The 26,154-nt window shown below is 41.4% G+C and overlaps 1 protein-coding gene across 2 annotated transcripts in view; it reads left to right on the top strand.

The window, feature by feature from the left end:
* Positions 1–207: 207 nt before the first annotated feature.
* Positions 208–26,154, top strand: part of CERKL (CERK like autophagy regulator) — a 96,924-nt gene continuing 70,977 nt past the window's right edge. For both annotated transcript variants that reach the window (XM_084642797.1, XM_084642796.1), the window contains exon 1: positions 208–656. In XM_084642797.1, the coding sequence (XP_084498923.1) occupies positions 305–656 (352 nt within the window). In that variant the 5' untranslated portion in view covers positions 208–304. The remainder of the gene's footprint in view (positions 657–26,154) is intronic.

The following is a 26,154-nucleotide window of genomic DNA, read 5'->3' as shown; positions in this document are numbered from 1 at the left end:
AGCGGTCAGTGGGGGCGGCATCCAGCCCTTTCCTCCTTCAAGGAGGCGGGCCTGTAGCGAAGGCTGCGCGGCAGCCACCCAGCGGAGTAATGATTCCGACAGGCTCCACCCGCCATTCCGCGCGCGACCCTACGGGCGGCCGCTAACGGGCACGACTGGAGGGCGCGCGCGCGCCTCCCTCCCTCCGCCGCCGGCCGGCTCGCGCCCTCTCACAGGATGGGCGGGGGAGAGGAGCCGCTGCCTTGGCAGCAGCCGGGACGCGGAGAGTCTCTCGCCTCAACTTGGCTTGGAGGGTGGCGCTGCCATGCTGGGGGCCGAGACCCCTTTCCCCCGCCCCAGGAGAGAAGCTTGGCCCGAGCTTGTGGAGGACCCTTCGCCGCCGGGGAGCGGGGCGGAAGACTCTGCTGGGCAGGGGATTGCCGCCACCACCTCTTCCTCCTCCTCCTCCTCCTCGTTGGCGCAACGGTGGGGGGAGGGGGAGGAGAGGCGGGGGGCGCCCCCCCTGGACAGAGACCCCCCGCGCGGTGGGGAGGCGGCCGGGGGCGAGGAGGAGCCGCTCCTTAGGGGCATCTTCCAGATCGGGAAGAGGAGCTGCGACGTGGTGCTCAGCGCCAGGCAGCTCAGGTGGAGCCCCATCCAGCCCGAGAGCCGCGGGGGTGAGTGAGGGGAGCAGGCTGGGGGGAGAGGGGGCAAGAGGGGGCGGACCCTGCTGCTGCTGCTGCTGCTGCTTCAATGCACCCCCACCAGCCTTCAATGTGCTGTCAAGGAGAAGGTGGTTCGGGGCTGGCATATTCCCCTCGCCAACCAAAACTGACGGATAAGTCTCCAACTTGTTACCGGAAATGATCCGGCCCCAAGCACCATCCCACCCTGATGGCGCATGGGGGACTGTGCATCGCCCCTGGTTTGCTCCTTTAGTTGGTCTTGTTTTGAACACTTGCTAAATTGATTGAGGACAGTTCAGGCAGGGAGGGATCAGGGCCGCCTGCAAGCCCTACAAGGGGCTGAGCAGCCACAGGGCAGAGAGCAGCAGCGGGAGGAGGTAGTTGCCAGAGTATGTTGGCTACATACATATTAAGTTACTATAACAACTAAGTCATCACTAAAGTACCACTTGCCCCTTCTGGAGAGTGCCAAACCTTTGTGTTCAGTTTTTGGACCAGTATCACTTTATGCTTCTGTGGCTATTTCCTTTTTTGCCAGACCACAAATTTTACCGATGAAAGGAGGACAGTTTGCATCAGATGAAATTTTCAGAACTGCTGAATTTCGAGTAGAAGAGGACTTTTTGCTGTGGTTCCATCTTACAAATCAGTTTATGGAAATTGAAAGCTTACTTAAAATATGATTACAGTAAATGAGTTAAAAGAGATAATTACTGGCATCACTCTCCACTTTAAATCTGTGCCAGCAATAAAAGAGGGGAATTTAATTAAATAAGGTTATCAAGATCTCAAACCTAAAACCAAGTATCTCTGGGCAGTTTTTCATTTTTATTATAGTATATAAACACTATGGAAACATGAAATAGTGTGTCTTACAGCTTTTAGCCATAGGCAGAATAGTAAAAAGATTTTTATTGATTCTGCAGCATCAGTTTTTTGCACGGCTTTCGAGCTGTGCTCCGGCTCTGCTCCAGCTCCAGGCAAAAACCTGCAGCTCCACTGCTCTGGAGCTGCTCTGCGCTCCAGCTCCAGGCTCTGCTCCAAAGCCCTGTTTTTTTGCCTTTTAATCTAAATGACAGCTGTATATATGTTATATAGTAATTTCTTGTGAGATGTGTCTAAGTTTTAGGGTGAGGTTTGTTGATCAAATCCTGCTCCACCTACTCAGCTGAGTAGTTCTTCATATTTTGAATGTGAGTAAAGCAAACAGGATTTAGCTCAATGTCTTTATCTCAGGGTTTTGTGTCAAACTCCTTGATATTTATTACGGTGCAATTGGAAAGGCAACAGCAAAAGAAATTAAGCTCCAGCAAGTTGTCCTGATAAAACAGTCTTCAATGAGCAAAGCTGTTGATTGAGTAAAACAAAATTTGTTTTACAAAAGATTTTACAAAGGGAATTTTTTCAAATATCTGCATGTTCTTAATTCAGAGTTACAGATAAGTATTTGTTTTTCCAGCAACCTGCCTCTTTCAGCAATTGCTAAATCATAATCTCTGCTCACATCTTCTCCAGGGTGTCCGTAGTGGGACTCCACTGTACTTATCTTTTAGAGCTGGGTCTCCAGCAGAAGGCAAATGGTATGTTTAATAAATGCAGAGAGGTGCTTATTGTATGAGAGAAATGGCACAAAATCCATACTACTATGATCAGATTATTGCTGTGGCATAACCAACTCATGCATACCTAAAAGCTATACCAAAGGAATTTTGTGTTCAGCTGTAAAAAGGAACTTTGAGATATGGTAATGCCACCAAACAATCCTGTTTCTCAGGGTTCCCCCAATCACAACAGCGCAAAACTGTATGATACTCCTGGGGCATATGACTGTGCACATATGTAGTCCAACATGTCAGGCTGCATCTCAGGACTCTTCAAAGTTGTCTGGCCTCTGTTTATTCACCAAATCATCACCATCTGAACATGGTGCCCTTGTGAGTACTGACTTCACTCATTGGTGGACAGACCCCCTCTGTGTTTGTATTGGAGTTCCCTTTGTTTGCTATCAGCCTTTGCTGACGCTGGTGATGAACACATCTGCCGTGTGATGGGGAGCTCATCTGGGTCCCCTCTGAACTCAAGATTTGTGGTCCTCAAGGATCTCCTATCTTCATATCCATGTCAGAGAGCTAAGGGCTGTCTGCCTCATCTGTCAGGCTTTCCTATTTCGTGTCTAGGGAAAAAGCCTGTTTGTTCTTACAGACAACACTGTGGTGATGTGTGTTTTACCTCAACAGGCAGTGGGGAGCTCACTCTTTTCTGCTTTATCAGGAAGCAATTCACCGATGGAACTTTAACTGAACTTGTAGTGTGAGTCTCAAAGCCTCTTACCGTCCAAGGGTGCAGAATGAGCCGGTGGACCACCTAAGTAGATAATTTCCAAGCTACCATGAGCGGTCTCTCCACCTGGATGTAGCCAGATGAATTTCCAGCAGTGGGGGACTCCCCAGATAGACCTGTTTGCAAAGAAAGCTGTCAGGAAATGCCAACAGTTCTGCTCCCTACAAAGCCACAGTCCTGGTTCCATCACAGATACTTTCCTGCTGCCCTGGACAAACAAGCTGTACTACACTTTTCCCCCAGTCCCACTCCTACACAGAGTGCTGCTAAAGATCAAACAGGACCAGGCCTAAGTTATATTAATAGCCCCAGCGTGGCCTCCCCTTTATTGGATCTGTCATTGGCAGCTCCAGTTTCACTCCCATTGCACTCAGACTTGATCTCCTAAGACCATGGTTGACTGCTCCATCCAAACCTACGGGCCCTTCATTTAGCAGCTCTTGGTCAGAACAAGTTTTCCGTGCATTATTAAATAGTGGAAAGCCCACTATCAGAGCTGTTTACATGTCAAAATAGAGGCACTTTCCTATTTGGTCATGTCAGTTTGGGGTCTCCAGTGCAGTTCTCTATCCAGGATATACTGGATAATCCCTTGCACCTAAAACAGGTCTGTCAAGGTCCAATTGGCAGCAGTATCAGCTTTCCAGCCACATGTGGATAACAGTTCTATATTTTCTAATGACTTGAAGGGCTGGAAAGATTTTACTTTAAAATAAGGGAACCTATAACCCTGGCACTTGAATCTAGTTTTGTCCAAGCTCAAGGGCCATTGTTTGGGGCTCTAGTTCCTTACTTCACCTACTGCCAAAGGTGGCTTTTCTAATAGGTAGCACTTCAGCCAGAAGAGTGGCTTAATTGCGTGCTCTGACATCTGAACCACCTTGTACAATTTTTTTTTAAGGATAAGGCGTACTTGCGGCCTCATCTGAGATTTCTCTCTAAAGTAGTATCTGACTGTCATATTAAAGAGTTAATTTATTTACCTATGTTTTACCCCAAACCACATGCCAATAAAGAGGAGTAACATCTGCAAATTGTACGCATTAGAAGAGAGCTGGCTTTCTACATAGACAGAACTAGTTTCATTTGTTAACCCAACTGTTTGTGGCCGTAGCAAACAGAATGAAACGTCTCATGATCTGTTCACAAATAATTTTGTCTTGTATAGCTTTCTGCATGTGTTTGTTATGATCTGGCAGGCATTTCCCCACTAGGCAAACTGACGCCATGTTCCGCAGGATCACAAGCAGCCTCAATGGTGTTTTTTGTGTAAGTTCTTATCCAGGACATTTGGAAAGTGGCAACCTGGTCTTCAGTTTATACCTTCTCGTCCCATTATGCTTCTGCTGAGTACTCCAGAGAGAATGCTAAATTTGAATGAGTTTTACTCCAGTCTGTGTACTTCAATGAACTCCAATCCCTCCTCCTTCATTACAGCTTGTAAGTCACGAAGAGTGGAATGCACACATGCAATCACTCGAAGAAGAAAAAATGGTTACTAACCTTTTGTAACTGCTGATCTTTAATATGTGTTGCACATGTCCATTCCATGACTTGCTGTCCTACTCCAGAGCTGTCTGTCAAGAAGGGACTGAGGGAACTTGGGGGCAGCTGGGCCTTCTGTATTGGCACTCAGTGGCACGCATCAGCAGAAGGCTCTGGAGCTGCCTTGATTGGTACCACTGAGGGGAAAATGTCTAGCAATTCTGCATGTGGGCACACGGACACAAAGAGTCAAATGGACATGTGCAACACATCTTGACAAATAACAGTTAGAAAAGGTTAGTGACTTTTTTTTTTCCCAGCAGATGTGCACTTCATTTCACTTTAGGGTTGGTTGATCTTTTCCTTTTGTTTTAGATCTCCATGAACATGGCCAGGAAATCCTCTAGTATTTTCAGTTATGGAGTTCTTTCCAGGTGGATTTGAGAGAGGCTGCTCTGCTAGCTCTCTTTGGATCCAGGCCTTTGCTGCAGCATAAAAGGTTTTTCAGTGGCGTTTCACCCCCTCATAACCAGGCTCTTTATGGTAATCTTACTTTAGGCCACCTATTAAGTTACCCATTTGCCTTTGGAGCCTAAATTTACTGCTAAGTATCCTTTGTGTTTGAACTCATCCTGCCACTCTACATTTGTTTGAGGAAAGCAGTTTTTCTGCTATCAGTCACCTCAGCCCAGAGAGTCAAAGTACTTACAGTTCTGACTTATGATAACTCTGTACCTCATGTTCCACATGGTAAAGTAGTTCTCCAAGTATGTTCCAGTTTTCTCCCCAGTGTGGTCCCAGCCGTCTGCCTTAGCTAGGAAATCTTACTGACCAACTTCTGTTATAAACAGAAGACCAGATAAGAGGCCCAGTGGCATTTCCTGGACATCCATTGAAAACATAGTCTTCCTTTCCTGAAGTGAAGGGAGCTTTCCATGTTAGCCCTGGGGTTGCTGTCCTCAGGAGGTGGTCAGCTCTCCTCAGTAGGCTTCCATTGGTCTGTTTCTAAGAACATAATAATGGCCATATTGAGTCAGACCAATTAACCAGAAAGCCCACTATCCTGTCTTCTGACACTGGCCAGTGCCAGATGCTTCAGGGCAATTTCAAGTGATCCGTGACCTACCTTGTACAGTTTCAACTTCTGGCAGTTGGAGGTTTAGGGATATCTGGAGGATGGGGTTGTGTCTCTGGCCATCTTGGCTTCTCCTCTCCTGTCACTTTAGCCTAGCCTTTCTTAGCTTCTCTATAGTTACTCTGTGTCCTTGGTTACTGCTAGTCAGACCCATTTTTCCATACTGATAGGCATAACAGAAAATCAGATTTCTTACCTTGTCAGTTGTTTTTAGTGATATAACAGTACCAGAATGGACACCCTCTCAGGATGTTGCAGTGGGAAATTGGCTCTGACAAAGTGACTGATCAGGATAGTGTGGTCTAACCATAATTTTTCCCCAGTTCTGGAAATTGTCTGTTGGTGGAGGAGGTAGAATGAGGTGCCCAGACCCTGCCCTGGTTGGCTGTTACTTTCCTGACTGAGAGAGAAAAGGAGGGCTCACCTATGTGTCAATACTGGTGTTACCACATCAGGGAAAATAATTGATGAAGAAAGGGGAAAAAACTTATTTTTCCAATGCTGATCAATATATAACCTGAGATAGTATAGCTGCTCATGCCTGAGCAGCACTTCAAAATCATAGAAAAGAAAGAAAACTAATTGAAGAATAGATTTAAAAATTCGCGGTGTGGGGCTATTTGAAAACTTTGAAGATTTATAATAGTTTTTCCCAACAAAACCTAACAAACAGCTAAAGTGAAATTTAATACTTATGAAAGATACTGGATTAACAGCACTGGAAATGGGAGTCACTTGCATATTAGAATAGCTACAGCACCAGGAATGGCAAGCTTTCCCGGGCTGTTCTCCCAATATATCTTTTCCTTATCCTGGGAAGACTCTTTGTAGTTGAAAGGACTTTATTCTTGATGTCACTTTCATTCTTGGGCCCCTGTCTTGAGACTGCCAACAAGAATTTCAATTTGTGGCAATTTTGGTATTGGTTTAGGATGCAGATGCTTGTCACCTAGGAAATGGACAAAGATTGCCAACTGATTCAACATTGGCCATGGGTCTAAAACTTTCAGTATCTGTAGATGTGGGGGCTTCTGATAACTAAAGAGAATTTTGGCATGTTTCTTCATTCTTGAAGACCTCTGGGCACATCTAAAAATGTGTGGAATCAAATAATTTATATTAGCATGTAACTAAGGTACCTGGAGAGCTCAAAGCAAATCTTTTTTATAATACTGAACAATATGTTTTTGTAGAAAGTTTTAAAAAACTGTAGAGGAATGTTTTTAAAAGCATAATAAGAAAAAAGAGATATCAAAACAACAACAAAAGAGTAAGTCCTTAGTAGTAAATGACTTAGAATTAATTCCAAGTACATAATAGTCTGCTGCCAAAGCTATTTAGGAACAGATGTGGGTGAAATAGATACCAGTAGTCTGTTCGGGATATTAAGGTAAGACATCTGTCAGTCTATTGGGTAGTCAAGAATAATGGAAATAGGAATAACACCAAAAATGGCCTATAACAAAATGTGAATTATTGAAGTTATTAGTTGATTAGTTATTATTTTGATTTTGGCTGCTAATATAAAGAGAACATTTTCTTTAATATTTGAACTAGTGGGTTATCTGGTGTCCAAATACAAATGTGATAATATATTCAAGTGGTGGACATAAAAATGACTAATACTAGATACATCTGACAAAGTCAGCTTTGTATTACATGGTTTAATTTTCATTTTTAAAATTATCTGAATATCTTTAGCAGTTTCACACATTCTAAACTTTAAAGACTCAGCTATTTCCTGAGAGAAACAAAACAGGATTTTATATTAGTATGTCTTCTCTATATCCTTTTTGTTTAATAATGTATAAATATTCATCTGCTTCTTTCTGCACATGAACATTAATTTGTGAGAATATTTTTATAAGATGGAATGTGCTGATAAATTATAAGACAAATGTTCATCTTTTGTTATCTTTTGCCACTTTCAGACATTACTTCTTTTATTTCTTAAGTGTAGGAGCAGAAATTGAGTAGAATTAATAAACTTTGAGTGCATGCTGGTGCTTGTGTCTAGTTTGTGCATACATTAAATTTTTCTGCATACAGGCGCGAGAGAGAAAAGTGAAAAAAATATAAATACAAATTTCTGTATTGGACCCTGGTCCTGCAAACATACATGTGCTTAAGTTAGTGAGTTGGGAATATTCATGCTTTAAATTTAAGTGCTTTAAGTTTTAAATTTAAGCATGTGATAAGGGCATGCAAGGTTGGGGTCCGAGTGCTATTTGGGTTTCAAACAGTAGTGTCCTCATAATAGTTGTATTTCAAACAATGCAAGGGAAATCTAATTTGTAGGAATTTTTTCAAAACATAGAAATAGTTCTATTGGACTTAGGTTTAAAACAACTCCTCCTCCCCACCTCCAAATGCCTCCCTTTTTGTTTTTATGAAATTTAAATCTTGGACAAATATTAAATTGACTGTTTTTCTGCACTAAGGAATTATTAGACTTAAATATCTGTAAGCCTTGTAAATAGAAAGATACTCTCATTGTAACGCTGTAATTGAAGTCATGACTTGCCACTGGCACTTCCTTTGTGAGTGTTTGTGTGTGCATATAAGGGTGGAGAATATCAGTCATGAGTATGTGGAGAGCCAGAATGTGAGTTCAATGTTGGATAACAGTCTCTACGTGAAAGAGTAAATGTACACAAATCAGATGTCAAGAATTATAACATTCATAAACCAGTCGGAGAACACTTCAGTCTCTCTGGTCACGTGATTACAGACATGAAAGTCGCTATTTTACAACAAAAAAACTTCAAATCCAGACTCAAGCGAGAAACTGCTGAATTGGAATTCATTTGCAAATTGGATACAATTAACTTAGGCTTGACTAGAGGCTGGGAGTGGCTTAGTCATTATGCAAGGTAGCCTATTTCACCTTGTTTTTTCCTATCCCGCCCCCCAGATGTTCTTGTTAAACCCTGGATTTGTACTGGAAATGGCCCACCTTGATTATCATACACAATGTAAGGAGAGTGGTCACTTTAGATAAGCTATTACCAGCAGGAGAGTGAGTTTGTGTGTGTGTGTGTGGGGGGGTGGGTGAGAAAACCTGGATTTGTGTTGGAAATGGCCCAACTTGATCATCATACACATTGTAAGGAGAGTGATCACTTTAGATAAGCTATTACCAGCAGGAGAGTGGGGTGCGAGGAGGTATTTTTGCATGCTTTGTGTGTATATAATAAGATCTTATTTTATTTTATATAATAAAATCATGGAGCAGGTCCTCAAAGAATCAATCCTGAAGCACTTGCATGAGAGGAAAGTGATCAGGAACAGCCAGCATGGATTCACCAAGGGAAGGTCATGCCTGACTAATCTAATCGCCTTTTATGATGAGATTACTGGTTCTGTGGATGAAGGGAAAGCAGTGGATGTATTGTTTCTTGACTTTAGCAAAGCTTTTGACACGGTCTCCCATAGTATTCTTGTCACCAAGTTAAGGAAGTATGGGCTGGATGAATGCACTATAAGGTGGGTAGAAAGCTGGCTAGATTGTCGGGCTCAACGGGTAGTGATCAATGGCTCCATGTCTAGTTGGCAGCCGGTATCAAGTGGAGTGCCCCAAGGGTCGGTCCTGGGGCCGGTTTTATTCAATATCTTCATAAATGATCTGGAGGATGGTGTGGATTGCACTCTCAGCAAATTTGCGGATGATACTAAACTGGGAGGAGTGGTAGATACGCTGGAGGGGAGGGATAGGATACAGAAGGACCTAGACCAATTGGAAGATTGGGCCAAAAGGAATCTGATGAGGTTCAATAAGGATAAGTGCAGGGTCCTGCACTTAGGACGGAAGAACCCAATGCACAGCTACAGACTAGGGACCGAATGGCTAGGCAGCAGTTCTGCGGAAAAGGACCTAGGGGTGACAGTGGACGAGAAGCTGGATATGAGTCAGCAGTGTGCCCTTGTTGCCAAGAAGGCCAATGGCATTTTGGGATGTATAAGTAGGGGCATAGCGAGCAGATCGAGGGACGTGATCGTTCCCCTCTATTCGACATTGGTGAGGCCTCATCTGGAGTACTGTGTCCAGTTTTGGGCCCCACACTTCAAGAAGGATGTGGATAAATTGGAGAGAGTCCAGCGAAGGGCAACGAAAATGATTAGGGGACTGGAACACATGAGTTATGAGGAGAGGCTGAGGGAGCTGGGATTGTTTAGCCTGCAGAAGAGAAGAATGAGGGGGGATTTGATAGCTGCTTTCAACTACCTGAAAGGGGGTTCCAAAGAGGATGGCTCTAGACTGTTCTCAATGGTAGCAGATGACAGAACGAGGAGTAATGGTCTCAAGTTGCAGTGGGGGAGGTTTAGATTGGATATTAGGAAAAACTTTTTCACTAAGAGGGTGGTGAAACACTGGAATGAGTTACCTAGGGAGGTGGTAGAATCTCCTTCCTTAGAGGTTTTTAAGGTCAGGCTTGACAAAGCCCTGGCTGGGATGATTTAACTGGGAATTGGTCCTGCTTTGAGCAGGGGGTTGGACTAGATGACCTTTTGGGGTCCCTTCCAACCCTGATATTCTATGATTCTATGATTCTATGATCTTCTACACTTTCCACAGTATGCATCCGATGAAGTGAACTGTAGCTCACGAAAGCTTATGCTCAAATAAATTAGTTAGTCTCTAAGGTGCCACAAGTACTCCTTTTCTTTTTGCGAATACAGACTAACACGGCTGTTGCTCTGAAACCTGCTTTGTACAGAGTGTGTTTTGGCACTTCAGTGTTTGTCAAAATATGTTTATCAGCATTTCAAAACTGTTTGAAGAAATCCTGCGTGAAACCCTGACTGTACTGAAGTTAATGGCAAAATTGTGACTTAGAATCATAGAATATCAGGGTTGGAAGGGACCTCAGGAAGTCATCTAATCCAAACCCCTGCTCAAAGCAGGACCAATCCCCAATTTTTGCCCCAGATCCCTAAATGGCCCCCTCAAGGATTGAACTCACAACCCTGGGTTTAGCAGGCCATTGTTCAAATCACTGAGCTATCCTGTATGCATGCATGCATTCACGCACACACTCACTCAACCATCCACCCACCCTCTGATGCTCTCTTGGTTGAACTGTGGCCCTTACTGGAATGGCATAGGATCAAGGACATAGGCAATACCAGTCTGCATAGATAAACTCAAATGTTGCAGTAGAAGTTGCTATTTTACTTGTAAGTGAGAAAGCTTTGCTCTTTTTTTTCCAAATATTTTTTTCTTTATTATGCTACCAAAGCCGACAACTTCAAATAGTTGGAGCTTAGTCCTCTCTTTCTGATTTTTCCACTCTGCCATGCCAAGAATCAGAACGGAGGTGCTCTGCACTGTGGTCAGATTGTCCTGTGCACTAATTGTTTCTGGGACTAATCAGAGTTTCCAACTCATTATTTCCTAGGAGTGGAGAAGTTGCTTTCATTGGTGGAACAGATAATGGAGTTCAGTCCCATGGAATCTCCTGATCTTGGGAGATGCACTGGAAGCCAGGGCCATCTTCATGGAGGGTCTGTGCTTCCACATAGCTTCCCAGCCCCTTGCTCACTAATACAGTATAGCAGTACCTTTCTACCTTCCAGTACCGCTGAACCATCATCTCTGCGTGCGTGCATGAGAGAAGAGTGTTTCACTGTATGATGTTGTTATGATGTAAGTTAATGCTGATGGGGTCAGCAAATAGCTTATAACTGAAATCCTGATTTACTTGAGGGAAAGGGGGAACAATGCAGCTATCCATGGTCCTACCTTCACCCTGCCAGGTGTGCTTTTGCTTGCTCTTTTCACTGAAATGAGGGGAGCTCAGATTGTGGCCAGCATGTGTTACATAGTAAGTATCATAAAGCATTTTTAAAAATGTTACTTTGTGCCTTACATCAGAGGGTCTGAAACAGACTTACAGTCAATTAGTTAAACTCCATTGCATCCCTTTGAGATGAATAAGTATTAGATTATTTTTACAGGTAGGTAAATTGAGGGGGGAAAAAGAGATTGGTTGGGGTGGAGGAGTTAGTTTCACTTCAATTGCTGCAAACTAATGGTTTTGTCTATTAATTTTGGAGGAGAATCCTTCTGACAAATGCTAATCAATCTTTCATTATTTTCATTATTTAAAAGAACCTGTGGGCCAAAATTTACCTTCCATTATATTAATTACATCTCCATTGAGTTCAACAGTGTCTTGCCTGAAGTCTTATAGCTAACAAATAGGTTCTAATCCTGACTCCATCACAGAAGCTGTAAATTAAGGTCATTGGTAACTCTAATGATGAAGTCAGTTAGATTCACATGAATGGATTTGTTTCTTAGCTATTTCCAAATATTTCTGAATGGCCATATCATTCTGTGCTGGGGATTTTAGTTTTTAGGATTATTGAAGGCCTGGACCTTCTGTGTGCCTACACCTTAACTTTTACTGTCAGTTACGCTTTATGTCACTTTCATTCTGACCAGGTTACTGATTTGAGCTGTGATATTTTTCAGACTTACTTCTATAGTGATAAGTCTGTTCTTCACATGTAAAATGAAAAATTGCTGAGTATGTGTTTTTGTATATTTTCTTTTTTAACTCTATTTTTTCCCCTCCAAATACCTCCAAAAAACTTCTGTGCTGACCAATCTGCATTTTTTCATTTGGTAAATTCCCATTATAAATATTCAGATTGAGTAGTTTGAGTGTACTGTATGAAACAACAGTAACAAGAATGACTGGGAAACTGTGCATCTGTTTTTGTTGGGTTCATTGTGTTCACCCTTAAGATAATCTTCCTGTCAATATAGGCATGTTTTATTTGTTAACAATGTGCATTACAGAACAGGAAATAATAACGAAGTATGTTTGCGCTAGAAAACAAGAGAAGTAATCTATAGACATAGAAGAAATCTTGTTTGCTGTTTCATTGACGTAAATTGTAGTGGCTGCAACTTTTGTCATTGTCTTTTGGAAGACAGACTTTATTTTTATTAACCACAGTCCTTTAAAAATATTTTTATCCACACCAGAAGTATTTACAAACAAAAATAAATATCTGAAAATTCTGTGAACTCTGAATAATATGCATTCTTGTGTTCTTATTAAGCTGTATTTTAACCTTGATGGGTCATACAACGTATATTTTTCTCTCTTAACCTGCTGGCCCCCATTTCTATGACTTATGTGCTTTTTTTTTGTCTGCACATACTGTTGCAACATAACACGTTGAGTATTTGATACATATATTACCATAAGGAGCTGCTATTATTTTAGACACCAACTGATTTCATGAGTGTGTCAGATTTCTTTCACATATGCCTATGTTTTTGTGCAGATGACCCCAAAGAACATCTGTTAGTTTTGTAGTGGTATCTGCTGTTTCCTTTTAGAATTTGACCTTTTTGTCAATTGTCAGTGGGACTCTTACAGAATTTCATTATGAGGTCCTTTCTAAATTGATTTCTGTTCTACAGATATTAACTGTCAAAGTTCCGAGTTAATTGTGTTCTGGCATATCATGACAGTGAGTGTAAGTGTGAAGAAGATTATAAATGAAACTTTAAAAAATCCTCTCAGGATTGCTGTATTTTGCAGTGCAGCTCTGTTATTTAAAATAAGTGAATAAAACATTGTTTTTTAACTGGTATCTCTATATCTTTACTAGTCAGGTAGTGTATTTACATCCCCTAATACAGTGGTTCTCAGCCTTTTTCATACTGTGACATGTTACAAGAGAAGAAAGTTTTGGAACCCCTTTCTTAATGGTTTTGGGACCCTCTCCCATTTAACCATAAAAAATGAGAGGATTGTTGAGACCCTTCAGGATGAGAACTTATGCCCTAATATTTCTCTTAGAGTGGAATTCCTTTCATCCACATACTGCCTGAATAATTGGGATTTACATGGATAATGTGTAGGAGAGCTGGAGGCAGCAATATCCATACTCCCAACTTTCGGACTGGTTACAGGGCCTTTAGCTTTATGTTGTGGATCCTGAGGCCTCTTCTCTTGTCTGCTCTAAATGTTTCTCAATATGTAAAACTGAAGTGGGGCTCGCTCTCTGACACACAGAAAATGTTCAGCCAAACTTGGTCTTTCAGCAGTGCAAAGGGACTTTTTCAGGCCCTCTTCACAAGGTTGAGTTTTTCCCAAAGAACAAGGAACTTTTACTACATACAACTGAAAGAGAGAAAATGTGGATTTGTTGATAACATGGTGTTTGATCTGAAAACCATTTAAAGTTTCAGTTGAAATGAATAAGATCTCCATCCTGCAAAGACTTGAGCATGTGGTGGGTTTTTTTTTTTTTTTTAAGACACAGCCTGTAGTCCCTTAGTTTTCAATAGGGCTACCCTCAGCATGTAGTTAAATGCACAGAAGTCTTTGCAGGACCAGGGTCTAATACAGCCCTGTTCAATGCATTGAAAAGATATTTAGCCTATCTGTTGTATCTGCTGGTGTTTCTATAGCTTTATTCAGTAGTAAATGTTATGAACTAGCATGTAGTTATTTTAAATTTAGAAGTGTCTTGCATTATGTAGTTGTTTATCAAGTTAAAAGGAAACTACTAATTTTTTTCTCTCCCAGTTTAATACTTTTCAGTAGTGATGTCACATTAGTAGAGCATGTTTTTATGTAACATCCAAAATTCTGTTATGACTTTTAAATTTCAAACATTTTGAAATGTCTTTGCTAATCTTTATATTGTATTCTGCTAATTCAAAATAGCAGATTGAAATGCACTGCTTCCAGTGAATATGGAAAACTTTGACTGTTCCCTGCAGTGACTCAAAATAATAACTCTGTGTTTCCTGGCACAGTGTTATAAAATAGTAAATCTTCAGTCAACCATGAGAAACATACCTCATAAAACTGGAAGTTGTACAGCAGTCAATATATCAGTTAACTCATGAGGCTAAATTAGTAAATAGTCTGTCTTCCTGAGTATTGAAAGGAGTTACTCACTGACATCAGCTATGGCTCTGGTATGGTATGAAACAGTAGTATTTAGGTCCTATACTTTGCTTGTTTCTCATGGAAGAATAAGATTTTCTGCATTGATATGAACTTTACACTATTCTATGATTTGACAAGATACCAGATACAGTGCAATGCTTTATGCGTGTTTGTGTTGCTATTGCCAATTTGAGTAGACAAGTCCTGACTTTTTTCCTCCAAAGTCTTCAAGTCATGAAGTTGGAACTTCGTAGACATATTATTGACAGCCAGAACGTCGGAACGCAGCTACATGGTTTTGAATCAAATGATGTTAAATCATATATTTGTCATCATATTTCTGCATTTCTTTCTGAACCATCACTGGAACAACTTACCACTGTCTTTCTCATAAAATAATCCATCTTTCAGACTGAAAGATGTATGCATTGCAGCCATGTGAGTCTCATCAGTGCCCTTGGGCTTGTATAAATCCCCAACTACAATAGTCTCACAAGAGCATTCCTCTAAGAGAATATTGACATCCCCAGGAACAAGCAGACTCGCTGACTCCAATGCCACCACAGAGTGAAATTCTGTAATAGCTAAAGTAGAGAGCCTGGTGAAAACGGATAGTATTATACCAATCCCATTTTAACTCCATTCTTGAGTTTTCTGGATGCAGGGCCTGCAGCAGAGCTAGTCTCTGGGCAACATAACAAGCACAGGTGGCTTATGGTAGTCTGCCTGATCTGCTACACTGTCTGATTGGTTGGAGGAGTCAGCAGAACAGCTCTTAAGTCCAGCAGCAGCAGTTCAGTGGCTGCTCAGATTGTCACCCGCAACTGTGATAGCTCCTGTGCCTGTCTTGCCTCATTCCAGGTAACCCGTTTCTGACCCTTGGCTCAGATTCCTGACCTCTGACTTCAGCTCTGACCCTTGGCTCTGGCCTCTGAGGGTAGTCTACATGGCAAAGAAAAATCCTTGGCTGGCTGGTGCCAACCAACTTCAGGTTCTCGAGGCTCGGGCTGTTTTATTGCTGCGTAGGCCTCTGGACTTGGGCTGAAGCCTGGGCTCTAGAACCATCCAAGTTGGGAGGGTCCCTGAGCCCAGAAGTCTACACAACAATGGAACAATCCCATAGCCTGAGCCCAGAGAGCCCAAGTTGGTTGGTACGGGCCAGGTGACTGTTTTTCTTTGCTGTGTAGACATACCCTGACTCTAGTTCTGACCCTGGGCTCTGACTCCTCACTCTGGCTCTTACTCTGGTCTTCAGTTTCTGGCTACTAACTCCTGCTCTGACCAATATGTCTGACTCCTCCTCCAACCATTAGATATGACTGCCCACATCCTGGTCATGTGACACTGACCTTGATATAATTACATTCAAATGTGGAATGCAGGCAGTTCTAGTTTAGCATCTGTGATCTCACAGACATCTGTCTGTAATGTAAGGTGTGTGTGTGTGTGTGTGTGTATATATATATATATATATATATATATATATATATAAGGAGAACACAATGTGGTAGGGTGACAGTTTTTTCAATATGATTTTTGGCAGGGATGCATTATTCACGAGTGGCAAAGATATGAGTTACATATATCTTTCCAATTGAGTGAGTATTCATAACCTTTTTGCAACCCTGCAACATGATCTGTTCTGCATATGCCACCTATTTAACAGAGTTTTATAAAACTTTAAAGATTTTTTTTCTTTTTTATTTGGACTTTTTTATATACAGTTGCTTATGAAGCCTGGTGTCTTAGTTACTTTGGGTTTGATACTGTATAGTGCAGAACACTTGAGCCACATATGCTCCAGAGCTTTGCTAATTTTAATGCTTTGGATCAAGTCCAGAATGTTCAATACCTTGCAGGATTGAGTCTCATGAACCAAATTGTTACAGTGCTCAGAGTGAGCCATAAAAACCATTAAAGCCATCCTAAAATACCTTTTATACACTCAGAACAGGTCACAATTTCAAAGGCTCTCCTGGGACTTCCTAAACTAGGAGTGAGTGCCAGGTCCCTTTGGAAAATTGAGAATAACCTCTTTCCAGTAGTACAAAGGTCCTGTTTCTAGCCCTGCAAGATCACGAAGTAACACTATAAATTGAGAAAGTGTGTATATGTAGAAGACCTCAGAACTGGTGTAGGACTGAATCTTGCTGATCAGTGGACTTGGGTTGGGGATAACTTTGGGAGAAATGTGGAAAGTTTCGGAGGAGAGAAGCAGGGACCAATTCTATGGCAGTATTTTTTTTTTAATATTGTTTTCTTTTTAATTATTCAGTCCCACTTTTTGAAGCTGTTTGAGTTTAGAATGTAAGAATATGTTCTTGGGTGAGGGAGAAAAAGGTGCATATAAATATACTTGCCACATGGTTCTGCTGTTTATCACATGGAAATCATGTGTGTGTGTTGCAATTCCTAAACAAATAAGGAAGTTTATAAACAGAATTTGATCCCTGACTGATATTCCTGGCTTTTGTCTATTTAGGCTACATAAATAGCTAGTTACTTAAATGGCTTTCAGTATGAAATTAGTTGTCACTGTTAGTTTATTTGAACTGTGACCATATATCTTTTCTGTCAGTTCATATACTCAAGTGAGTGTAGGAAAGCGTGCTTAGCTAGGTTTTGTAAAGCTTTGGAAATGCAAAGCAACAGATGTTATGCTCAGCACAATTGCAAGTATCCTGGAAACAAATCTTTATAGAGTACAGACTGATTCTTAGAAAAACAAAAATTTGCCATACAAATGACAAAGTTAAAGGTATCGTCAGTAAAAACTTATGACTGAATATAATGCTGTTTTGCAATATTGTACCTGAATGCAAACTTTTAAAAACATAAACATATAGTTATAAAAACTTTAAAAGGAATGCGTAGAGTTCTATGGAAAAAAAGACTTTATTGTATTTAAGATAGGGTTATTGTAGGTTTTTTTCCATTTATGTTAATTGTTGTGATGTAGCAGAAATGGAAAAAATATACATAATGAAAATTCTTTTTTTTTTAAATGAACTTGTGGGGAAATGAGCTTGTGTTTAGGCTTTATTTACTATATTATTGCAACTTTGTAGAAAATTATTTGCATGAGTAGATATGATGTCTCTGGATGATGTTGCTTTTAAAAACTTAGGTAAAAAACACATCCTGCCCCTTTGAACATATTGAGGAAACTGCATGACAGAACCAGATTACCATTCTACTTTTCCATCTTTTTAAAGTGACTTGTGCTTGTAATAGCTAGAAATTTAAGTCAACTCTTCAATAACAGAATAAATGAAAAATGTAGTGGTCTTTTGTTGTATACTTCAGAGTGAGGTCTTTCTCTATTCCATTTCCAGAAAAACAGCATTTGCCCAGCCCTTCCTCTAGAGGAGACAAAGGGCAACCCCCTCAACCTCAAGCTGGGGGTCTTTGTCTGGGCTGTCAGAAAAAATTGTAGTGTCTTCTTTAAGAATTCCCCCTCCCTTGGAAGGGAGTTGATGGGGTGGGGGAATTAAGGTATCCCCTGAAGAAGCTGATACAGCCTCCCCTAATGTCTGTTACAGCAAGGAGCTGAATCCCTTTCCCCAGCCCCTTAGCCCTCATATGAGGAAAGGGTGGTGGGGTCCCAGCAATGGGCTGGGGACCAGATGTGGAGGGCTTTGGGGCTGACAGCAGCCCTCCACTAGGTGGAAGTGATTCAGGAAGGAATCATGACGTGCACTCTGTGAATTGTTTCTGACTAGTTCCCAGATGAGTTAATACAGTTGCAGCCCTATGAAGGGCCAAAAACCAATACCTGTAAGATCCCACTAGAAACATGCCTGCTGGATGATGATTCCCTGTTTACAGTCCCTATTTTGAGACTTGTCAGAAACTTTTTAAATACATTTAGTGTATGCCATGTTAATTTTAAATTTTAATTTTTTTTAATCAAAATTTTGTCCGGTAGCAAGTCAATTGATTTACAAAAGTCCAACTGTATTTCATTAATACTATTGCTTTTATCAAACTTGTGATCTCATCGCAAAAAGATATCAAGTTAGGCTAACAGGTTTTATGTTTACTGGCATTATTTAAGTTACCCTCCTTTTATTCTTTACTAATGAAGAATTCTTTACTATTCTTTACTTTACTGTAATGGCTGTTTCATTACTTTGCCCAGAGTTGATGTCAGGGTTAAAGGCCTATAACTACCTGGGTCATCCCATTTACCCTTTTAAAGAATTGACACAACTATAGCTTTCTTTTGGAACTTCCCCACTGTTCCAAGAGTTTCGGAAAATAAACATTAATGGTCTAGCAAGCTCCTCTGCCAGCTCTTTTTTAAAACTTTTAGATGCAGTTAGCTGGACCTGCTGATTTAAAAATGTCCAACATCAGTAGCTGCTGTTTAATATCCTCCTGTGTTACTATTGGAATGGAGAGTATTTCATCATCATCATGATATGACATCATCTGTTTTCCCCCATACAGAACAGCAGTATTTGTTGAGCATGTCTGCCTTTTCTGCATTATTATTGACAATTCTACATTTTCCATCTAGTAATAGACCAATAACATTGTTAGGATATTTTTTATCTTAATATAGTAGAAAAGCTCCTTATTGTCCTTGACTCTGCTGGCAATAGATTTCTAGTTGTGGCAGGGTGGATTTGATTTAAATCATTAGTCAGGAAGACTCGATATAATCATGGATTTCTACATAAAGGTGCATTCTTGTTGGTTGTTATAACCTTAATACATATTCTTCACAACTCAGAGATAGATGTAGGTTTCATTTTTAGAAGGTACACCCTATACCTTTTTTTAAGTGATTTGTTTTGAAAACTTTTCAGATTAGTTTTACAGCTATATCAGAAAATGAATGATTGTTTGGTTATTTCATTTACCAAACAGATAGTTCACCTCCCATTGACTTCATAAATATCTCCAATTCAACAGGTTAATCATTAATATTTGGAGGATTTTCTTGCCATGCTGTATTAGGAGGAGAACATCACCTGACAGACATTTAAATTATTTTATTTACCTCAGACAACAATGTTATGTATTCTGGATTTTTTTCTTCAACAGCAAACATATAATATTTTAACAAAACAAGCATATGAATTTTTGAATTGAGTTAAACGTTCAAGTTTTTTAAAATCAGGTTTATTTTTGTTAAATTTGTTTTGAACTAAAATAGTTAAATGAAATATTAAAAAAAAAATTAAATCGACTGTGTCAGCCAGGTCAACGTGAGAAACTTAAAATATTGACTTCTGCAGCTAACTCAGTCGTCTTTACCTTCATTTTCCTGTTTGTTCATAATCTGGAAAAGAAAAACAAGCTTTCTTGCTTTTTCAGGTCCCAAACAATTTCTCAATTTGGAATGAGTTAGTCCAAAGGAAGAAAATATTCTTCCTACACTGGCAGAAGAAGCTACTGCTGTTAAAAGTGAGATTATCACTTCAAAAGTCTCTGAATCCAAGTGCTTAAATGACTTCCACCAGTTCACTGGTGTGGCTTTCTTTAAAACCTCTTAAGCAAACATATATTTCTTGAATGGTTCACCCTTAGCTCTGAAGTTTGTTATAGTTGGCATTAGGGAGGGATGGTTGCTGGATGTCCATGTCATAGCCAACTCCTCTTCTTCAGCAGTCCGGTTCAAACCTTCGTACCGAGTATTGAGAATATTTTCGAGAATATTTTCAAGAAAATGAGCTGGAAATAGTGCTTGTCCCATCTGTTTTTTTTTAATGCTTGTAATTTAACTCTGTCATTGCATATTTCTCTTTTGAAGATCTCTCTCAGTTCCTTTCAAATTTTAGCAGCATCAGCAATAAAACAGCTGTTTCCCTGCATGTTGTTCAAGGCTACAGAAACAGGCTGTAGGGTACTCAGCATGTATTCAACATTTCTCTTAAGCCCAACGTTGAGAACTTTGGCTGTGACGGTGCCATCTATTTTTTCATGATTTTGTTTGCAAACTGTCATCTGATTTGATCACTATACCAAGAACTGACCTAAATAGTCAACCATTGCACATCTTGTAGGAGAGTTAGCTTGGTTCCTCCCACTTTTTTCAGAGCAGCTGCTGCAAAGTGGTTCTTACAGAAATACTTCGAGGAGAGGAAGGTGATCAGGAACAGTCAACATGGATTCACCAAGGGCAAGTCATGCCTGACCAACCTGATTGCCTTCTATGATGAGATAACTGGCTCTGTGGATATGGGGAAAGCAGTGGACATGATATATCTTATCTTTAGCAAAGCTTTTGATATTGTCTCCCATAGTATTCTTGCAAGCAAGTTTAAAAAGTATGGATTGGATGAATGGACTATAAGGTTGATAGACAGCTGGCTAGATTGTCGGGCTCAATGGGTAGTGATCAATAGCTCGATGTTTAGTTGGCACTAAAGCGGAGTGTCCCAGTGGTTTTGTTCAACACCTTTATTAATGATCTGGACGATGGGATGGATTGCACCCTCAGCAAGTTCGCAGATGACACTAAGCTGGGGAGAGGGTAGATACGCTGGAGGGCAGGGATAGGGTCCAGAGTGACTTAGACAAATTGGACGATTGGGCCAAAAGAAATCTGATGAGGTTCAACAAGGACAAAGTGCGGAGTCCTGCACTTAGGATGGAAGAATCCCATGCACTGCTACAGGCTGGGGGATGACTGGCTAAGCAGCAGTTCTTCAGAAAAGGACCTGGGGATTACAGTGGATGAGAAGCTGAATATGAGTCAGCAGTGTGCCCTTGTTGCCAAGAAGGTGAACGTTTATATTGAGTTGCATTAGTAGGAGCATTGCCAGCAGATCAAAGGAAGTGATTATTCCCCTCTATTAGGCGCTGGTGAGGCCACATCTGGAGTACTGTGTCCAGTTTTGTCCATGATGAGGCGGCTGGGGTACATGACTTACAAGGAGCGGCTGAGGGAACTGGGCTTGTTTAGTTTGCAGAAGGAGAAGAGTGAGGGGAGGATTTGATAGCAGTCTTCAACTACCTGAAAGGGGGTTCCAAAGAGGATGGAGCTTGGCTGTTCTCAGTGGTGGCAGATAACAGAACAAGGAGCAATGGTCTCAAGTTGCAGTGGGGGAGGTTTAGGTTGGATATTAGGAAAAACTATTTTACTAGGAGGGGGTGAAGCACTGGAATGGGTTACCTAGGGAGGTGGTGGAATCTCCATTCTTAGAGGTTTTTAAGGCCTGGCTTGACAAAGCCCTGGCTGGGATGATTTAGTTGGTGTTGGTCCTACTTTGAGGAGGGGGTTGGACTAGATGTCCTCCTGAGGTCTCTTCCAATCCTAATCTTCTATGATTCTAAGTATTTTGCGATTTCAACAACATTAGCCTTTATTTCTGGAACACTGAAGTCTTTGTCTAGGAGGTGCATCACTTTTGATTTAGGAAGTTGTAATTTATAATATTAAAGAATTCAGAGTATGTTTTTGTACAGGCAGCATGAGACATCCTGCATATGTCACTCAGATTGAAGTTCACCATAATCTCTCAGCCTTTTTCCTACACATTTATAGATAGGTACTTGAGGAGTTAGTCACCCTGCTCCTTGGTGTGGTTTGGGGAAGAAGACACCAGCTAGTACCTCATTTTGTGCTTTATCTGTTAGGACCTTGATCCATTAGCATTCAAGATAATTTTTTCTGAGCAGTCAGTGATTCAAACAGGTTATGGCATTTTTGGCTTAGAGTGCCACTTGATCTTTCCTAAATAGGTTATAACCGTTGATTTTAACATTCCTGTCATGCATATTCAACCAGGTTTCAGCAATCCCAACTACATCAAATTTATGCTCCTAAATCAGCAATTCCAATGCTCTCTGTTACCTAGGTTCCTAGCATTTGTGTTTAGGCAATTAAAGAATTTCTTCTCTTCATATCCTTTGGTTTCTCGATTTAATTTTATTCTCAACGTCATGATTTTGTGCTAAATGAATGCTCGTTTTTTCCTTCTTTTCACCCTCCCCTCTTATTAGTTTAATGTTCTCCAGACTATTGTAGCCAGCCTGTGCCCAGGATGATTAGTTCCTCTTCTGTTAAGATGGAGGCTATCCCATCTGTAAACAGCTTCCATCCCCATAGAGCAGTGTTTCCCAAACTTGGGACGCTGCTTGTTCAGGGAAAGCCCAAGGCGAGCCAGGCCAGTTTGTTTACCTGCCACATCCGCAGGTTCAGCCGATTGAGGCTCCCACTGACTGTGGTTCGCTGTACCCGGCGAATGGGGGCTGTGGGAAGCGGCAGCCAGTACGTCCCTTGGCCTGGCTTGTCGTCTTGTCTCTCATGGCTACAAACTACCAGGCCTCCTCTCTCATTTCCCCTCTCTCTGATTCCTTTGTGGTCCCTTCCTTTTTCTCTTAAATCTGGGGTAGTGTTGCTTCCTGAATTTTGGTTGTTCAGGAACTCATCAGCTTCTCTGATGCTGTGTGTTGTCTGCACTTGCCCTTCCAATCCAAGAATCTTTTCTTCAAGCACAGCCACCAACTTACACTCTATGTATTAAAAAGTCCCTTCTGGCTTCAGACAGGAAAGAGTACATGGCACATCTGTCACAGGTCACAGACACAGTTACTTTGCTAGCCATTACATTACTGAGTGTAAAACTGTTCCTAGAAGAAAAGCCTTCCATACTGGCTTTCCAAACTACCTCTGAAACTCTCCTGCTTGTTGCTCATTCTCTGTGTGCTGTGACCTTTCACACCTTCTGCCCCCAAGCCTACTTTTTATGCCAGGGCTTTTTAGGGGGTCCTCAAAGAACAGCATATGTTCTCAATAATTGTGCCAAGGGAATTTTTCCAGCTGGATCTGGACCTTTCAGAGCCACTTGTTGCCACTCTGGCCCTTTTACTTGGCATTAAGTGGCCTGAGCAGGGTGAGAACCTCACCCTATACAAATAATCAGCAGTTCTCCTTTGAGCGATTGTGCACGTATATATTCCATTGTAGGTGTGTATGCACCCAATGCAGTGGAGTCAGAGACTTCTGCCAGCAGTATCGGAAGGTGGTGCATGTGCCCTGCTGTCCTTGTGCACAGAGCTGAGGGGTAATGGGGCATGTGTGCCACCTCCCTTTCAGTTCCTCCTTACCATCTGTAGCAAGAGTTGGGTATCAGTTTTATTATACAACCAGCATTTTTCTAACTATTTAGTACCTAGTTCTATAGTGTACAAATTTTCATTGTTATAGTATAGCTAACCCTGGCTGTCTGTGAAAATGTAGAGGTCCCCAGGGGTTTAAGCAGTGTTCGACTTGCAGGCTGTAATGCCTGTAAGTAATAAATACTTTAATTTATTTTGCTTGGGAGAGGAACATGTCAGGGATAAACGTCCCATATGTACCTCTTTCCCAGCAAGAACAAAACAATCAAGGGAATTCTGCCTTAGGGAGCATTGCTTTTAAAGATGATGTGCCCTCTTCAGAGCAAGACCCCAGTCATGAGAGAATGGAGAGCTCTTCTACTAAAAGTGCTTCTCCAACACCTTCAGGCTCTAAACCAATGACTGGAAAAAGAAGATGCTCTTTTTCTTCTCTTGCAGCGACTTTGAAGCTGAAGAAGTTTCCTTGTGACACAGAGAGGTTGATGAAGTCTGATACTGTGATCCACAAACAGGGCAAATAGAGTAAAAGACATAAGTCCTCTGGTACTGAGTCAAAATCTAGGCATAAGTGTCAGCATTCACCAGTACCATGTGAGGTGGCACCATCAACTCTGGCCCCAGCAGGTCCATCGAGGTCAGTGCCTTCAACTTTAAAATCATCTACAATATTTTCGGTGAAGCAGACACCTTTGTCGTAATCCACTCTGGTATCATTGGGACCAGTGCAACGGGTACTATCTACCAAGAACTTACCTCCAATCTCAGTACCATCGACGCCACAAGCATATTTTGCAGCAAAAGACTTGTATACCTTTCTTTCCCAAATTCACTGATCATCATTTCAGGTATCAGTGATGGGTTTTAGCACTACACTGGCACCATCAGAGCCACTGGTGCAGTTGTTACAGCAGGTGGCATTTTGTCCTCCCCAACAAGGGCTATCTGTGTCTACACTGGTACTGTTAGAGCCAACCTCGATGCAGTCGGTACCACCAGTGCAGGAACATGCATCGCTGCGGTAATCGAGACCACCACTGACGCTGGCTGGAACAGCTCCTTGCTTTCCTGAAGAGAGCTATATCTCTTCTTCTCATTCTGAGCAAGACAGCCTGTTTCACTCTACATGTCTAGGCATATTGCATGAACTCATGGGTTGGGGCAAGAGTATTAACCACCTAAGGACATTCCCTTATTTTGTCCGCCACCTTGGGCAAAGCAGAGACTTGACTACCCGCTTTGGCCATACTGGACGCTTTGGACTGCTATTGGTCCTTCCAGATCTCTATCTGCAATGCAATTTAAAAGGAAGTCTCAATCTCCTTCCCAGCAAGGAAAGACCCTATACCTGTGCAATTGTGAGCCGTCCCCAACTTTGGGGGTTGCTGAAGAAGAGGGAGGAAATCTTGAATCAGCCCCCACACATATTCTTATTCTTCTCTGATGAAACCATTACTTCTGAATCTTCCTCGCCTCCCCTAAGGACATGCAAGATCTTATAAAGCAGGTTGCCACATCTTTAGGAATACAAGCAGAAGTTGTGCAGGATAATCTGTACAAGGTGCAAGGTATTTTACAGACTCCAGCCCTCTGGAAGAGTACCTTTTCAATTAATGATCCTTCTTAGATCTGGCCAAAACTCTTTGGCAGACTCCAGCTTCCAATCACCTGCTGTCAAACCTGTGGATGATAGGCATTATATAGTTCCTCAGCAGGAATTTGATTATTTTTTCATTCACTCTGTTCCAGACTCTTCTGTAGTCATTGCAGCTAGTGAACGCTTGAGTCAATCTCAATTCAAGGCTACCTCACAGGATAAGGACCATAAAAGACTAGATCATTATGGCAGGAAAATTTACCACCGCAAGCCTACAAATGAGGATTGTAAATTACCAAACTCTGCTGTTCAAATGTTTGTTAATTGGACTGTCATAGCAAAATTTGCTGACAAGTAGACAGAGGACTGTAGGGACCATTGGCAACAGTGGCTGAGGGACGTCTTACAGCTTGTACATCTAAAATAGCTATTGATTCATCCTGTAGTGCCTGATGCTCCATTGCCATAGTGACTTCAATGAGGCATTCTTCCTGAATGCAGGCCTCTGGCATTCCCAAAAGAACTGCAAAACACAGTTGAAGGTTTTTGAAGGATGTCATAAATATAAAGGGAAGGGTAAACCCCTTTGAAATCCCTGCTGGCCAGGGGAAAGCTCCTCTCACCTGTAAAGGGTTAAGAAGCTAAAGGTAACCTCGCTGGCACCTGACCAAAATGACCAATGAGGAGACAAGATACTTTCAAAAGCTGGGAGGAGGGAGAGAAACAAAGGGTCTGTGTGTCTGTCTGTAGTCTTCTTTGTCGGGGATAGACCAGGAATGGAGTCTTAGAACTTTTAGTAAGTAATCTAGCTAGGTATGTGTTAGATTATGATTTCTTTAAATGGCTGAGAAAAGAATTGTGCTGAATAGAATAACTATTTCTGTCTGTGTATCTTTTTTGTAACTTAAGGTTTTGCCTAGAGGGGTTCTCTATGTT

This window comes from Lepidochelys olivacea, assembly GCF_965140295.1.
Source record: "Lepidochelys olivacea isolate rLepOli2 genome assembly, chromosome: 11".
Taxonomy (NCBI): Eukaryota; Metazoa; Chordata; order Testudines; family Cheloniidae; genus Lepidochelys; species Lepidochelys olivacea.
This window is presented reverse-complemented; position numbering and strand designations above follow the sequence as displayed.